The sequence below is a fragment of the Manacus vitellinus genome, unplaced genomic scaffold, assembly GCF_001715985.3.
Source record: "Manacus vitellinus isolate BGI_N305 unplaced genomic scaffold, ASM171598v3 scaffold_5_pilon, whole genome shotgun sequence".
NCBI classification, from domain to species: domain Eukaryota; kingdom Metazoa; phylum Chordata; class Aves; order Passeriformes; family Pipridae; genus Manacus; species Manacus vitellinus.
The window spans coordinates 33,861,976-33,879,175 of NW_021940682.1; the positions used below are offsets into that span (position 1 = coordinate 33,861,976).

General features: G+C 41.3%; 1 protein-coding gene across 6 annotated transcripts in view; it reads right to left on the reverse strand.

Annotated features, from left to right (window-relative positions):
* TBC1D30 (TBC1 domain family member 30) overlaps positions 1 to 17,200 on the reverse strand; it is a 52,220-nt gene that overhangs the window by 19,976 nt on the left and 15,044 nt on the right. For 4 of the 6 annotated variants that reach the window (XM_025895971.2, XM_018080716.3, XM_025895970.2 and 1 more), the window contains 2 exons: positions 2,459 to 2,520; positions 1,998 to 2,063 (listed from right to left, as the gene is read on the reverse strand). In XM_025895971.2, coding sequence (XP_025751756.1) covers positions 1,998 to 2,063; positions 2,459 to 2,520 — 128 coding nt within the window. Of the gene's footprint in view, positions 1 to 1,997; positions 2,064 to 2,458; positions 2,521 to 7,974; positions 8,280 to 17,200 lie in introns of those variants that run through there. The other 2 variants (XM_029963371.1, XM_029963370.1) reach the window with 1 other exon arrangement.

The following is a 17,200-nucleotide window of genomic DNA, read 5'->3' on the forward strand; positions in this document are numbered from 1 at the left end:
AAGGAATTTATAGACAGCTCCCAGAATCTCATGTTTTCTGCATTTAAATGTCCCTTCCCACACTTTTGCAAAGCCACCATGCAGAGGAATGCTGTTGTTCCGCCTCCCAGCAGCTTTAGCTCTGCTGACATCCTATGGTGTTGTTTGACTGGATTCTTTCTCTCTGCCAGCTCCAAAAAAATGAATGTCACATGCCACAGCAATAATGCAGATGTCATCCTGCTCCTTCTGCTGACAGCAAAGGAGGCAATCAGCATGCTGCCAACACAAAATCCTCCCTTTATTTTGGTATCTATCTTAAAATTGTTGGGAAACCAGGGAATGGCAATGAAAAGACCACATTCCTTTTCTTAAGGCTACTTCTTTGGGTAGAATCGTGTGGTCACATGTGAGCAAACACAGAGATGGGCAAGCAGAACAAGAAGGAAAGACAGATCCGAGTTGGATGATGTGGCAGACCATACCCTCAGCAAATCTGCTGATTACACTAAGCCCAAGGGCTCCTCAATAGGGTGCAGAAATTGTCTGAAAAGAGCCTCATGAAGTTCAATGAGGAGAAGTTCAACGAGTCTTGCATCTGGGGAAAAAAATCCCAGGTAGCAGTATATGCTGGGAACCACCCAGTTGCAAAGCATCTCTTCCAAGAGGAAAGGCTGAGAGCTGGGATCACTCAGACTGAAGGCGGCTCAGGGGGGATCCTAACAGCCTGGATAAGCACCTGAAGGGAGGGTGCAAGAAGGACAAAGCCAGGCTCTTCTCAACCGTGCCCAACGACAGGACCAGAGAAAATGAGCACAAATTGAAACACAGGAGGTTTTCTCCAAACATCAAGAAACACTTTTTCACTGTCAGGGTGACAGAGCACTGACACAGGTTTCCCAGAGAGGTTGTGGAGTCTCCTTCCTTGGTGCCCCTGATTGGGCAGAGTGCAACTAGGTGCCCCTGACTGGGCAGAGGGCTTAGACCAGATGATCTCCAAAGGTCCCTTCCAACCTCAGTCCTTCTGTGATTCTGCAACCTGTGCCACTCATGTACCACAGTAAAGTGTCTTGGACACTTTCTAGAGCATGGGAAAAGAATATTTCAGGAAAGAAAAAAGGCTGTTAGATGGATATAACGATTCACTTTAGGTGTAGGTTAAAAATAAATTCATAGTGGTGTGAGGAAAACAATGCCACTAAGTCTTCTGCTTCCTTCTCCCTCGATTTGTAAGGAGATGCAGTTCAGGTTGGAAAGACAGCAAAAAGAAAACCGAAAAAGGAATTTAGGCTGATGCACCAAAGATGTATGGAACTACATATATTTTATAAAGCTTAAAAAATATTCTATTTATTAAAATAGTGTTTTTAAAGCTGAGACTGTGTGACTCAGTTTTAAAGAAAAGTTGAATAGACATGTCTCTTTTTATGCTAGGGAACTTCAAACATTGTTGAAGAAAGCAATAAAGTAAGTTTAGCAAATTCCCAATGGACCCTTTCCTACAACACTAACTCAGTGTAATTTCCCACTAATAGTGCACTCTGCCATTCTATATCACTCCTGACTCTGAACTTCCCTAATCTTCATTTTCTCCATCAAATGTTTCTATGAGCATTCTGCCAGCATTAGCATCTATCAACTTCACCTTCATAAGTGTGACAGCCTACACTGCAGATTTGTTCTCCTTTCAGTTATCTTCAGCTGTGGGGGCAGTTTCACCAGAGCGATTCCTTGAGACTGACAGAATGAAGTAATAATATCTGCACCAGATTAAGTTACCTAAGCCTCAAGTAGAAAGAACCTGACCATTGAAAACACCATCTTTAACTGTCACCTCCGTTTCTCCAGCTGTCCTGCAAGGTTATCACTGAAGAATGTAAACTAGGAAAAATCCTCAGTACAACTTAAAAGGTCCAAATATTTGTTAAAAAATATCCCAACAGATAATATTGATGTCATTCACCCGTCCTGAGAAACCTACAGGCAATATGGCCCACAAAGCATGCAGGTGTACCTACCCTTCTCCGCCACTCCTTTGGGATGCCTGTCGGCAGTCTGGCCACTGCTTTGAGCGCATCATGCCACTAAAAGCAAAAGCATCCAAAGATGTAGGAAATTCATCATTAATTTAATGCAACAGTATATCAACATTTACAACCTTGCAGACATGCACATTCTTTTCATCTTACTGCACATATTTCAGAGTTTAACTGCTTAATCCACTCACAGGGAAAATATAGATTTATTTCTTAATGATGTAACAGAAGTATTACATTCTTGGACTCAAAGACTTATGAGATACTCGAGTAAACAATGAAAGCCTATTGCATTTTCTGAATATGAATGGAATAGTTTTTGATGCAATTGCAAATAATATGCTGACATTATGATGACAGGTGCACTTCTGAACTAGGGCAAGCACCTTGACTGCAGAGAACACCGTCCTTCACAAACTCAAGAGGAAAATGAATCAAATTACCTGCTGAAAACCATTCTGACCTAAAGATGGTTCAAGAGTGAATTTCAATTTTGTATCAACCCCTAGAAACAAATAGAAAAAAAAAAGGTCATTATTTTCATTTAGCTCAAAAGGGGAAAAAAACCAATACACACAAAAACCCCACAGGTGAAACAAGAAAACAAAATTCTGCTTCAACAATTACATTTCAACTGGTTTCTGTGAATTTTTGTCCTCACAGTGGATTCAAGGCACATATTAAGAAGTACATGGATGAAGTTTTTTAAAATGCAGTAATATCCTCTTTAATGATATGGTTTGGCACAACTCATTTCAATAAAATTTGTGTAGTCCACTATTCTACAAACTATATGAGTACTCTACAATCTGTTATATGCATCCACAGAAAAATACATGTACAGAGACAGTTTCGTTTCATCTATGTCAACTTCTTGACATTAAGTCACTCAAAACTCATTTATAAGTTTGGGATGCTAAAATTATTGTTCAGGATGTAATTTTTTTAATAGTTCTTCAGAACATAAAGCACATTTTGTCAGTATTCTCATTTAAGCTTAGATTTTATTTTGTCACGTGAACAAATAATTGTAATTGTTATAAAGCAGGTCTACTAATAGTTCATAAAATATTACATAAAATACCAGGATCTCAAGTGGATCCCAACATGGCACCAGAGTATGCCATAACACAAAGAATAACACGTTTAATTTGCTTTCTATCCCACAATCTGAATGTACAATTCTTTGGTCCTTCAAATGCCGCTGTCCAGAGCTCAGGTGCTGAACACAGTGTTACACTGCATCCCCTCCCTCCAGTCTGCTGGCACAAAGAATAAAGCCTTGTTTTATTTTCCCTCCATAATTTAATAAAATGTATTGCTCCATATTTAAAAACATATTATGCATAGCTTCTCAGCTTTGCAGAATATGAAGCCAAACATTTTAAATATATAAATACCCATATATACATATATATACACACATATAGGCAAACCAAACTACAATCCTGCAAGGTTTTAAGTATATCAAATCCATGCTAACCAACTCACCAGTAATATTCAGTGCTTTAGAGGACTAAGCCTGCAAGTCTGACAGAAATCCAAACTGTAGTGGCATTTGCTAATTATGGAATGTAAAATGCCTTTCAGCATTTGCATACTGAAGTGATGGTAAGTAATTTTAAAGCCTTGCTGTTTGATAATTATATATTTGAAGACAAAGCTGCCTTCTTTAAGGTTTTCTTTTTTTCTTTGTTGGGCACGAGTGAAGAAAATAAAAAAATCACACGAACCCTGATATTGTTTAGAATTTTAGTGTTTTAGAATTGCATCACTGAGACCTGGGGATTGGTGCTCTCATCTCCCTGCTTCAGATCTAAAAGACATGCTTGTTAGATCTAAAAAAATAAAGGCTTATAACCATAATATATATGTCTTGAAAAACATTAAAGGATTAACAGCTAATCCTGGAAGTAACTGTTTATTAGTATTCCTTCCCATAACGCTAAGGCACTCAGCAGGGACTCCTAAAAGATAAATCTCTTCAAAGTAATTCAAAGCAATGCAACAATGCCAGTAACCCACTAAAAGTAAATTGTATCACGTTTGCTGAAATCGGAAAAAGTGAGTCTCATTCCCATGCAAAAAAAAAAAATGTAAGTACTGCAAAAGCCCCTAATACATTAAAAAAAGATACCATGGCAGGGAACTCCTTTTGTTAAGGAAACATATGCTGACATTATCTAACACTATCTTGTAGCAAAGAACTAACAGCCTTCCAAAATAGCCATGTATTTGTTTCCAACTCAGCAACCAAATATTAATCCCTTCACAGTTTTCTAAGACTTAAAGATCCCAGTAACAACTTCTCTCTTTGTCTTATAAGCTTCCTAAGAAAGATGCAAGCAGATACTGCCAGGTCTTCAAAAGATCAAGCACAGTAAGACAAAACCTCAGAGTAAGGAAAAATCTATCTATAATTACATGAACATCATGACCAGGGAGCTCACACCAGGGCCCAGGTAGCTGTCTCTCTTGATTAAATGAGACTAAAATGAGATTCTTGAACCTCCATCTACAAAAGTTTATTAAATTATGGCAGACAATTAAGACAGGTGTGAAAATTACAATAAATGAGAATAACATCACATGGTAACACTAAACTACACAGCACACTGTCTTCAGTATGGCAAGGAACATCTCAGTCGGGCCATGCACTGTGATGTCTTGCAGAAGCCATGGAATCTGTTTTCCCTTATTTGTTCCCTGTTAGAAATATTCTCAAAATCAAATTATAGGACAATTTTGTGACAGGAGAGGAGAATTGCCATGGGGAGTGAGCCACAGCCCATACAGGAGCGGTTCCTCATTCCCACCCATAAATTTCCTAAAACCAGAAAATTACAACCTTGTTCAATAAAAAAAATACAGCAAGTAAGCAAGTAAAAAAAGCTGGAACACAAACAGTACAGAGAGCAAGGCAAGGCTATGCCCACCCAGGGCATCTGCAGGACAGCAACCAGCAAACTGCAGGCAGCATCTCATTGTCTGTCACTTACTTCTGGCACAAGAACCGTCTCGCTACATGCAGTTCCTGCGCTCTTCTCAAGGAATTTGTCCTTGGACTTTAGAGCTTCAAGGAAATGAGAGCCTATCCCTATTCCAATCTCTCCTGGTTTCCTAAACCTCCTTTCTCCATCATTCCCCTTTTCCTAACAAATATCCTACCCCTGCACATACTACTTCATTTTTTTTGCACTGTTTTATCATTTTCATCCTGTCTACTTTTGCCTGGATCTTCGCCAGCAACTCCCTTTAATTCTGCATTCAGTTGCCTTCTCTCCACAAACTAATTTAGATTCCCCAATAGCTTCCTTCCCCCTCAGCACCTCACATCCACAGAACCCTAGCTCAGGTCTGCACCCATTTTCACTGGATTTTCCCCTTTCTGACAATCCTCCATCTCTGGGTCACATTCCTCTCCATCATCTAAACATATGCTTTTTGCAGAAAAGACCCTTTAGGGCCTTAGGAAAACTTTTCTTCCCAGCTCCTTTACATGGACAGCCTGGCAGAAATGTACCACATACGCAGCAATAGTTCCTACTCTAAGCGCTGTCTGTACAACTCAGCCCTTTTACATCAAACCAGCCAGGCTATACTGTCATTTGACATATTAAACATCACCACCAGTTCATACACTTTCAACTGATTCTTCATACTGAGAAGCATATTAGCTCATGTAAGTAGGAATAGACTGGGAACACATTTGAATTATTAGCTCCACGAATACAAGCACACACAAAGGTAAATTTGGCACCAAATTTCTGAAAGGCAGGGGTATGTTAAAATAAGGCCTGTTCGCTGCTCTTGCAAGCAGGTCACCAGAAACCACTGCAGAAAAGTTATGTAAAAAATAAAAGAAAAAAAAAAAAAAACAAGAAAAAGATAAAACCCCACAAAACCCAGTCCTATTAGCTTTTCCATGTAAAATATACAGTGACTCCTGGCAAGAAAAGGTTGTAAGAGGGAAGATTATCCCCCTAGGATTCCCAAACCCTAGCTGTCTTCCACTGCACGACCAAAATGTAGCACAGAACCACAAGAGGGGAGAAAAGCACCTGGGTGAAGGAATCAAATTCCCAGTTCTCCCGCAGCAACATTAAACAAAAGGATGAGGCAAACTCTGGGATTTTTTGAGAAATTTTAAACCAGAAGAAGTGTAGGAAGATGATCTGTTCTGATGCACATATGTGATCTATAAAGCCATAGCTTTAAACTAAACTTACAAAGTACACTACTATAGGTTCTTGGCTGTACTTCACAGCTGTTGAAACCTCTCCCACAGAAAGCCTATAAATATTTTATAAAAATATATATGAGGAAAAAGGCCTAAAGCAACTTTGTGTGCAGTGGGGGCCCATACATGGGGAAAGAAAAGTGACCATGTAAACTACCACCATACTGTTGCCTGTTATTTCAGGAAGATTCTTAGCCTTGCAATTTATCTCTAAATGTAGGTTTTCATCTGCAAAAAGAGAAAGAAAAGTAACATTCTGAGTAACTCTGCATGAAATCACTTCCATCAGGAGCCAGAGCTCACTGGGATGTATCAAAGCACATCTAAAACTTCCAGTCTACAGAAACTTCTCAATACAGACACTAAGTAAATCTGAAGGAAACTTCATCCAGCATATTTTTTAAGGGCTCATCAGGTGCCCCATCTCCATCACTCTATGGAAGCATGTATCCTGAATGTTACTGTCTTTACTTACATACGGAAAACCCAGTCAGTGGGATTTTTAAGACTATGGCGTTTGTGGTTATGCCTCTGATCACATCCCCTGGTCTTTGTGCAAGTGTAAATAAAAGAATGTCATTATAACCTGTACCAGAATTAATAACAGCCTCCGAAACTCATCTCAGTCACGGAAGTAGTCAGCTTTGTGTGTTTGATGCACACACAGGTAGCACAATGGAAAGTGATCCTCACATATTTCCATGTATTGCTCTATGTTTCAGTGGATCTCTGGCTTGCATGCTTTGTAAATGCTTGTGACTAGGCAACAGATCAACAACATTTTAGCTACAAGTGACAGCTCTAACACTGTAAATTGAATTTAAATTTCTAATATTTCATAAAAAAGAAAATCCAAAATTTTTATGGCAGGCAACTAGAATCTAGCATTCAGTAATGATCACCGATCAATGCTTCTGTTGAGAGCCCACCTCTCTGGAGCAAATATACTTTGTTGGCTGACCACCTGGTTCTTAAAAGATTTTAGTGCTGAAGCAAGATCCAGAAAAATAGCCGCACAGCTGATGCCCTTCCCTTGGGAAAGGCACGGTTGCGAATTTAGACAATACCCTACAGTAGACAAAGGCTGGGTGGGAGGAGGGCTCTTCGGCAGGTCAGGAGTTAGTAGGTTTATCTGGGGAGACTGAGGGGGACCACGGGGAGAGGCTGGCGGAAAGCTGCGGCACCGAGCCCGGGGGAGAAGAGAAGGGAGGGAGGCAGCAGGGAGAAACGACACAAAAGCGCTGCGAGGCGGCGACGCCGGGCGGGAGGAGCAGGGAAAGGAATGGGAGAGCTGGAGAGCGGATCCAGGATCCGCCGGCCGGGCGGGATGAGCCCCCGGCGCTGGGCCCCCCCTGCAGGGCCGGCCGCCTCCGGCCCTCCGCCGGGCCTCCCGCACCCGCCGCGGTGGCTCCGCCGCTCCCAGCCCGGGCCACCCCTCGCCAGGCCCCGGAGTCCGCGCTCCGCGCACCCCGCGGCCCCAGGCCGCGGGACCGCGGCGCCCACGCGGCCGGCCCCGCCGGGGCGCGCCGCAACCTGCCCGGCCGGGGCTGCACCCGGGCGCTGGCCCCCGCCCCGCCGCGCCTACCTCGCAGCCCGCATCGCCCTCCGGCCGCCGCCTCCTCTCCACGCCGCCTCCGGGCGGCCCCCGGCCGCTCTCCCGCCCCGCTAAGCCGCTTAGCGGGGGGCAGCCGCTGCCGTGCGCCCGGCCGCGCGGGTAACACGGCTCCAAGGTGCACAAGCAGGCCGCGCGGCGGTTCCGGGAGATGCAGCTGCGCTTCTCTTGAAGCACGTTGCTGAGGATGGTGCCCACGCCGCCGCCCGAGCTCTGCCGCTTCAGGCATCGCCCCCCGCGCCGCAGCGAGCCCGTCAGCCTGTCCTGCCGCATGGTGCCCGGGGGCTCGCCCTAGGCCGGCGGGGCCGGGGGCATGGCAGGCGAGGATCTGCACTGCAGACAGCGAAGTCCAAGTGCGGGAGAGAAGAGGGAGGACAAGGAGAGGAGAAAGGAAAAAAGGGGAAAGAAAAAAAAAAAAGCTGTTCCCGCCCACAATCGTAGCATCACTGCCTGAGTAAAGCAGCAGCCTCTCCTCCTCCAGCACCACCTGGGATGCAGCGGGCAAAGGGAAACAGAGCTCTGGTTAGAAATCAAGGGAGCCCCGGCGGCGGTGGTGGGGCTCAGCGCTGGCAAAGGGCTGCAGGACAGCTGCACAGCCCCCCAGGCTGCATGGAGACACTCGACAGCAATACGGACACAGCTCACTTGACGCTTGTTAACAGGCGGCAATGCTGAAATTTCTCCAGAGATTGAAATTAGCTAAATATCCACCAAAGAGTCTTCTCGTGTAGTTCTCTGGGCTACAGCTGGACACATATAGATAGTCCTGCTGCCCCTTTCAAAAAGCTGTCCTGGGAAGGAATACCACAAGCACTACCAGACCATGGAACGGGGGGAGAGTGAAGAATATAACAGCATCTCAATGCCAGGGCAAGCTGGATCAGGTCCTGCAGCCAGAGCTGCTTATGGACAGCCTCAGCAGCAGCACAAGCAAGTGGGCTGTGCAGTATCTGTTTCTGACTCTCCAGCACAGAGCCTTTGGACATTCTCAGCTAAAATAACAGCCTTTTCTATGAATCTAAATTGCAACTGCACTTACAAGCAATGATGTGCCATGCACTAAATAGTTAAAAGAAGCTATTCAACAGCACTTTATTAGATGCATTTTGGTCTAACAGCATCTTAAAAGGGTTTAATACAGAATTTCAAACTAGTGGTTCGATTGACAAGAAGGAAGAACATTTGAAATAATCACAGCTTTTACAACCTAAACCATGCAGTGTTTCTGTGGAAGGAGAGCAGATTTATCACACCACATTAGTCAGGCTGAAAGACCAAACTACCAGAAGTATGAGTCTACCTTCCAATGACTGTAGCTTTGAAACAATTTGCTCCTTTCTTAAAAAGATGTTTTACTCAATCGCATTATAGAGAGGAGAAAACTGGCAACAGATAAGCAGTGAAGCCAATTACATAAAAGATACACAATATAAAACACAGAACCAAGCCTTTTTTAAGATCAGTTATAGCTATCTTTAGAAGTCACTGTTACGTTTTCAGAGAAGCATGATTTTGATCACGACTCTTTAAATATCTGTTTCAGTTTTGGAGAAAAGTCACTACATTTCAGCTGCTAGCTTGCACTCTGAATAGATAATTAAGTCTGTGTGTCGGTGGTTCTTTTTTTATCAAAGGTGACACTTCCCTGCTGATGTAGATATGCAAATCACTTTCTTTCAGTGCCAGCTGGAGATGATGATTTAGTAGTTAAAGCATCAAATTTTAAATCAATTAGTCTCCCTAGGTGTACTGAATGGACCAACAGGACTGTACCGGCAACATTTAAATACAGAAATAGCCATATTATGTCTCTAATATTATTCTTCCCTTGCTTGAGCACCATCCACAAATAGCGCCATATCATTCTTGGATCATTTCAAGACTGACTAACTCAACACCACATGCCATGGCCCAAAGTCTCAGGAGCCATAGCCAAAGTTTCAGAAACCACTCCTTATCCATACAGTGAGAATCAGTCATCACACTAAACTGAACATAATCATACGTTACCTTCAATTTTTAAACAATTACCAATCAGCTCTAAGACATCAATATTTAACCAATAAGGATAATCAGCTCTCAAAATGAGAATTAGGTATCCCCATTACTGGTATTTCTCCTACTTGTCATCTTGTTGCTATAAGAATACTGGAAACAATCAGGACAATCATTCTGTGACTCGGGACATGGATACTTCCAAGTCTACCAGCATACCATTAAGGAGCTTTCCTGCATGCCAGCCAATAAACACAACATTGAAGAAAAAAAATGCAAAATTGAACTTCAGGAGACAAAATGAAGAAGCCAAACCATACTAATGGGTTTGATGACTCACTGGATCATTAGCACAGATGGATTTTAGAGACAGGGATAACCCTTCCATTAAGCATACATATACATATCTTAAGGGCTAGAGCCTAGTTTCTAGAAAAGTGGATGGCACTGGATTTTAACCACTGATCAGTCAAAGCCTCTAATTTGCCTTTGGCAAGACATGTTTGCCATCACGAATCTAGTTTGATACGCCAATGCACAGAAGTCTTCTCACATCCACAAGTCCTCACCTGCAGTTACTGACAAGACAGATGACATTCAGAAAAGATTTTGAGGGGGAAAAAAAAATATCAAAGCATTTGGCTAAGCAAGATATTTCAGCTCCAGTATTTCGTAATAATCAACCCAAGACTTTGTTTCTCCCCCCGCCCGGTAGTTCATGTATTCCCTCCCACACAATAGAGTCACTTTCTGAAAAACCTTACCTCCTCATTTAGTACCTCTTTGCAGTCTTACCACCATCTGCTACCCATGCCATTTTAAAGCCAGAGAACTTAAGAAATATTAGTTCGTATGTATAACTTGTTCCTTTCTTACAATCAACCTTATGGTGGTCAGTCCTATGATCACTGCCAGGATTTTACAAACTCCATGTACTTTAAACCTCTCCATTCCTCAGCCCTCTTCTGTCTTCACTGGGACAACAAGGTAAAGCAGAGGCAGCTAGAAAGGGAGAATGAGCACAAACAGATGGGGCAGTGACAGGAACAGTAGCAGAAATGGGGCCACAGATCAATCTTGCTTTTAAAGAACATATCTGTTTGCATGGAGCTTTAATACCAACCCCAGGATTAGTGGAAGCCATAGTTTACTGCTTCTCTTCTGATGTGTGCTAAGAAGACTACTGTAATCAAGACTAAAAATGGTAAGACCTTTTTTTAGCTGGGTGACTGTATTTCATTAAGTCCACATCCTCCCCTTCATTTCACAAAAAAGCATACAGATCTCCCTTAATTCTGATTTGCATCACAACATCCCAGTAAAACAGTCAAAATCTGGGGACAAAAAGCTTGTTTGCCACACTTCTGGACATGTATGTTGGCAAAAATGCTTAAAGCAACATGTACCCATGAAAAAATACATTATAGTAAATATATGGTCTGATAATATTGTAATATGTTTCGTCCAAACACATTTTAGAAATTACGCTTAGGCAGCATCACTACAGCAGCTGCCAATACAGCAAATATCAGGAAGAAATATCTATCAATAGGATGAAGGGGGAAAACGTATTGTAACCACAAGGGAAAACCTGTTATATTGACCAAATCATAGCCTCATACGCTACCTTTAAGAGCCCAAAAAATGTACCCAGAAAATGTGACCCCATTACCACTGGGTTTCAAATAGCTCTACAGAGTTAGCAAATAAAGACATTTTAAATCCAGCCAACACATTTTCTGATGTGTAGTGTAGTTCATCATGAGCTCAAAAGAAAAAAAGGATTTCACTTGCAAATTGTAATGTACAAGAGAAAACACGTGGAATGAAATATGTTCATGTTGGAAGGAAGAAAGGGTAAGGCAATTTAAGATTCTCCCAGGAGGCAAAACTATTTTAAATACATTTAGCCCATTAAACCATCTTCACCACTGGAGCACAAGATTCCTATCTTACCCAATTCTGTTTTCTATTAATAAATATCCCCTCTGTCAAAACCAGCCCTGCTTCCTTCTGCTTGATCCTAGAGGCCTAAAAACAAGTACGACCCATTTGGAGTTTCACAGTCCTCCAACGCACAAGATGGAGTCACCTCTGACAGCTTGAAAAGAGGTCTCTGGCTTGTTGGGTTTTTGACACTGCAGGGGCAGAGGCACTACAGAGATGCTACAGCACGTGTCCCTTGACCACAAAAGTCTGTGAGGTGGCACAGCCCAGCACACCTCCCACTTCAGCCTGCAAGCAGAGCACGCCCTCCTGCACTGCCAGTACTTCTTTGTCTGCAGGCTGTGGTACTCATATGCTACCTTAGACAGTGCAGGTGAGTGGGTGCTGTGATCCATCACCTGCCTGTAGCTATTGTGTCAACCGCCAAGCACAGAGTCTGTAGCACTGTTTTGCATATCCACAGCATGAGCACCTGACAAGGGAGCCCATCAGTAAGACTGGACGGATTTGTGTTATACAGAAGGAGAAATGGGACTTTGGACTAACAGGTTCTGTTCTGCCACCAATCTGGTTACTGCTGTCAGACAAGTAATCCAGGGTTGTCTTTACTGCACAGAGGATGGTTCCAGAACCAATTAAAAAAATGAAGTTTTGCTACTGTACTTGTGCCTAGAGAAGGTTAATTCTATGCACTTTCAACAAGTAGGAATCGTGAAAATGGTACAAATTGTTGGCAAGCTACAGTCTCATCAACACAGCATTAATATTTTAAACTTTTCCATTGCGTTAGTCATCATTTGTATCACTTTGTATATAAAATGTCACAAAAAAGGTCAGGACCTCACTTGTCCTATACTAGATATCAGAGACAAAAAGCGCAGAGCCAATCCTTGCCTACAAAGACATTCAGTGCAAATTTAAGCTACACAATGGACAGGAAATAGCATCTGTGATTTCCAGAAACAGAGAGCTAAAATTTACATGATTTAGCCTCAGGAAGAGTGCAGCTAGTCAAATGTTTCCTCTTCCTTTAGACTTCAGGCACATAACCTCCTTACTTACTTCCCCCTTCAAAAACTGTGGCACAATAATTACTCTTTAACAGAGCCTTCTTTTGAAGGAAGCCCTAAAACAGCCCACTTGTTCTTGGAGAGTGTAAGACAGAGGATCCAGGGAATTCTCTCACTACAGAGTGATCTCTGGCCATGGGGCTTTGTTTATAGCTAAGATATCTGAAAAAGAATATTGCTTGCACGTTGTTTAGCCATATCTATTAAGGACTGATCCAGAGACCATCATTACAATAGTGCTGCTCACTATAGTATATATCTTTTAACAGGAAATTAATCTACAAGACTGTAACTCCTGTAAAAAGCTCACTACTGTATATGCACTATCCTTCAGCTTATCTTAATCAGGATTCAGCCAAGACAACTTCATACTCAAGATTCTTTGTTATGATCTTTGGTTGCGGTGGTCTGATTTGGTTTTTTTCTAATTCTCAGCCCTTCCTCCCATACATACTATCCACTCCTGCCTTTTGTACTACACACGTGCATACACTAGGACAGGACTGACGAGAAAAGAAAGTCCCCTCCATAGAGCCAGGTCTCCTTGACCCCAGCATCACTGGCCCACAAGTGCACGTTGTAATTTATCCTTCGGGAGTGATGGACAGTTACAACTAGTAAGTGTATTTACAAGTTTAATAATGTTCATAGTCATATCCCTTCTTGAAATTTTTGGCAGATATGCCCTGAGAAGTATGTCAAAATTTTCCAGCATTAGTGAAAACATTTGAAAATATAATACATCCATTAATCAGTTGTGAAAGCAGTTTCTGGCAGTTTACAGCACAATGGGGTGGACCTGTGATGACCAGTTTCCAGTCTAGGGAGGCACCACATTTGTAGGCAGTAAATCAGTGCAGGTAAGGCCATCTGCAGTCCCTTGATCCACTGGTTGTTCACAGTTGCACAAGATGCTTATGCAATTGGATCACGTAGGTGAAAATATGAAAGCCCTCAAAAGCACTGCAGGTTGCCAAAAGAGAAGTACACACATACCTGTAACCCCGTGAACCTGCCCATAACCCCTCTCCATTTGCAGTTATATAACTATTTAAATTAATGAAGGAGGTGCAGAAAGACTTGACATCTGTTACAGTACCAGGTCTAAGGGCAGCAACAGCAGAACTGCATGAACCCATCTCCCAGACCTATGCTAAATCCAGTAGAGCACAAAGCCCCTATTTTCCTGAGTTCTTTAGAAAATCACTCAGCAGTAAGACAGAAGCTTGTCTTAAACCTGTCTACAAGATAATCACATCAACCTAACACTGAATATGTTAATATTCAAATGCTTTACATCACAAATTATTAACTCTCCTATGCCACCAACTCTCATCGCCACACAACTAATCAGCTAGTATTCTGTAGTATCTGGAGTTCCTATGTCAAACTGGTTCTAAGGATAGAAGAATTAAAATTGCTGATAATTCAGTAAGCATGAGCACACAAGTAACAGCAAACCGTGTCAATGTGCTGGGTAATAAGAAAGGGTGGCCTATTTCACTCTAGGCCCATCACTGAGAATTGGCTGTTCCCAGAGCTTAAAAGGAAAGAATTGAAAAACTTTCTGAAAAGTAGAAACTGACTCATGTTTTTTAAACATCGTGCACCACAGAGCACAGGCACCTCAAATATTTCAGGGAAAAACAACAACCAGAAAACCCCCTACTGACATTACAAAACAGATGTGATGTGGAAATCTTTACCTTAATGTAAGGTTCAACAGCTGCATGGAAAGGACAAGGCAGAGATTTAACGCAGAACTATCCATGAGGGAAACAAAAAGGGGATTAAATATAATTTTGCTTGATCACAAGACAGAAGTAAGTTCACTTTATTATGCAAATAATAGAGGACAACAAACTTATACAATTGAGTATGCCTGATATTCCATAAAAGCTATCTGTGCTCACTGCAGTGCCCATGAATCCTAATTTTGGGCTGCAGCAGTATTGCAACGCACATCAGAAAAGCGCAGCAGAAAAGCGGACCGCCTGCTTTAAAAGAAAGTAAATAAGCGAAAAGAAAACACATTAGCTTATAGAGGAGCACAGTTAGACAGCCAGATGATATTGAAAAACATGGTGGGCAATAGTCTTAACAAAAGAGCCGCAATTGTTTCTGTAGACTTATGGCAAAGTTGAGTACCAGGGGACACCGTGAAGGCATAAGGTCAATAAGAAGGCTGAGAGATTAGGTTTTAATCATTAGCATGTTTAACATGGTTAAACATCTATAAGAAAATGCCAACATGGGGGGAAATTGAGAAGGTACTTGTTTTAAAACATGTGGGGTGGAGGTAGGAGGCACAAGCTAACCTTGAATACTAAGTAAGAAATTATAAGGATGGGACAAGAGAGAAAAGTAGGTTGTGAAGAGTTCTGGATATTAAAGCAATGAGAGGAAGACATAGAATAGATCTAAAATGATAATAAAGAAAGCATAGTCACAAGCACTCGTGAACACCTGTGATTAATCAAACACTGAAGTTCACCTCTGTGTTTAATTCTTTGTATGTTGTCTTCCAAAAGGACAAAAGGACACCTAACAAAAAAGAACTTCAGAAGCTTTCTATGTCCCAAATGCTCCCAATAAGCTCTTAATCAGAGAAAAATTATAGACAAGTAAGTGGATAGATCTTTCCACGTGGTGAAATTGGGTGTGTGTGCAATTCAACAACAGCATTTAGTTTTCTTACAATCTTTTTCCACTTTGCTTCAAATGCATAAATAAACTCTAAAGTTATAATTTCCACTTGAGGAGCAGTGTTCTGTATTGTTCTGATAAAGAAAGTAAAAGGAGGGAGAGAATCAACTTATTTTACTTACTGCCTTCATGTGCCAGCTATAACAGTAAAGCAGATCATATGCAGCTACATTAAGCTGATAGTTGCATCTCATGAACAAGGTAAAAGTAACAATGTATTTTAACTGCTGCAGTAACCAGTAGCATAAAGTCTAGAGTTACCAACTGGAACAAAAGTCGCAGCAATACTTACACGATCGATAAAATATAGAGAAAACACTTTTTAAATTAAATACAAAGCAATGATTTGAAGTCTCAAAGAGCAAATTACCTTCTTTTTGTCAGAGAAATTATTTGACTCTACCAAAGCAGAGAATTAAAAATAATATGTTCCTTACCAAAATAGTAAGAAAAAAAATTGTTGAATAGGCTTATATAAAAAAAAAATTGAAAAGTATGATTATAAAAATTAAGAACTGTTCCTTAGCCTTGTTAAACAATATGAAGTAAATGCATATCCTGGCCAGTATTCACACCCCAGAATCTAGCTTAAATGCTATATTGTAATGCAAAAAAATAAATCACCAAGTCAGCAGAAAATCTAACCCAATACATGAAAAAAGAATTCTGACAGGTTTGATTTGTAGTTATGTTAAGATAATAGTTGCAGAAAAATGAAGGTCATTGCAGGTTCCCAGCTCTAAAACTGAACTGCTCTTCCTTTATTAGAATCTGATTATTTGCTTAGCACCTAGTATAGCAAATGAATTTTACAGTGTGAATTGCCAGCTTCATTGATCTGAACTGCTATTTCAGAAACAGCAAGATTCTAATCCCCCCAACATAATGAAAGAAAACAAAACAATCCTATGTCCCCAAGACAAGATTTGTTCAGAGACTGAACACTTTGAAAGATTTTAGATTAAAGAGTAATTGCAAAAGTCAGAAAAATTATTAATGAATATTGCTAATATTTATAGTAATGTCTAGAGAGGTCTCTGTTTCCATATCTTGGAAACAGAAGCAACTAACAAAGAAAAAGAACTTCAAACTACCACCTCTTCTTCCTGAAAAAAGTACATACATTGGTCATTTAAGCAAGTTTGACACAGATGGTTTTTTTGCTGAAATTTGTGAGATGAAGAGGCAAAAATAGTTATCAGTTCCAAGAACATTACTACTCCAAGCTTTTATACTCAACAGTTAAATGACAACATTTCAGTTCATAACCCACTCTTACAAGACAAGTTTATGGAACTGGATATGTATTTAGGATTAATCAAAGGCTCATTTAGTACTGAAGCCTTGAGCCATTAAAATTGATTTTGAGCATGTACAACACCATACAAGCACGAGTTTGCTAACAGCAAAGCTCTGTTCGTTTATTTACTACTGCGTATCTTTGGAAGACTCGCTTCACTTCTCTGACTATGTGCTTCTCCTACCAGCCTTCAAGTGGTCTTGTCCTGTTATGTTTTTCAAAGAGCCTTGTACCATGTGTTTGCCCAATGATGTCCAGTTTGTCCAGCTCAACAGGTTCCTGACCTCACTGGACCTCTCTAGACATTACTATAAA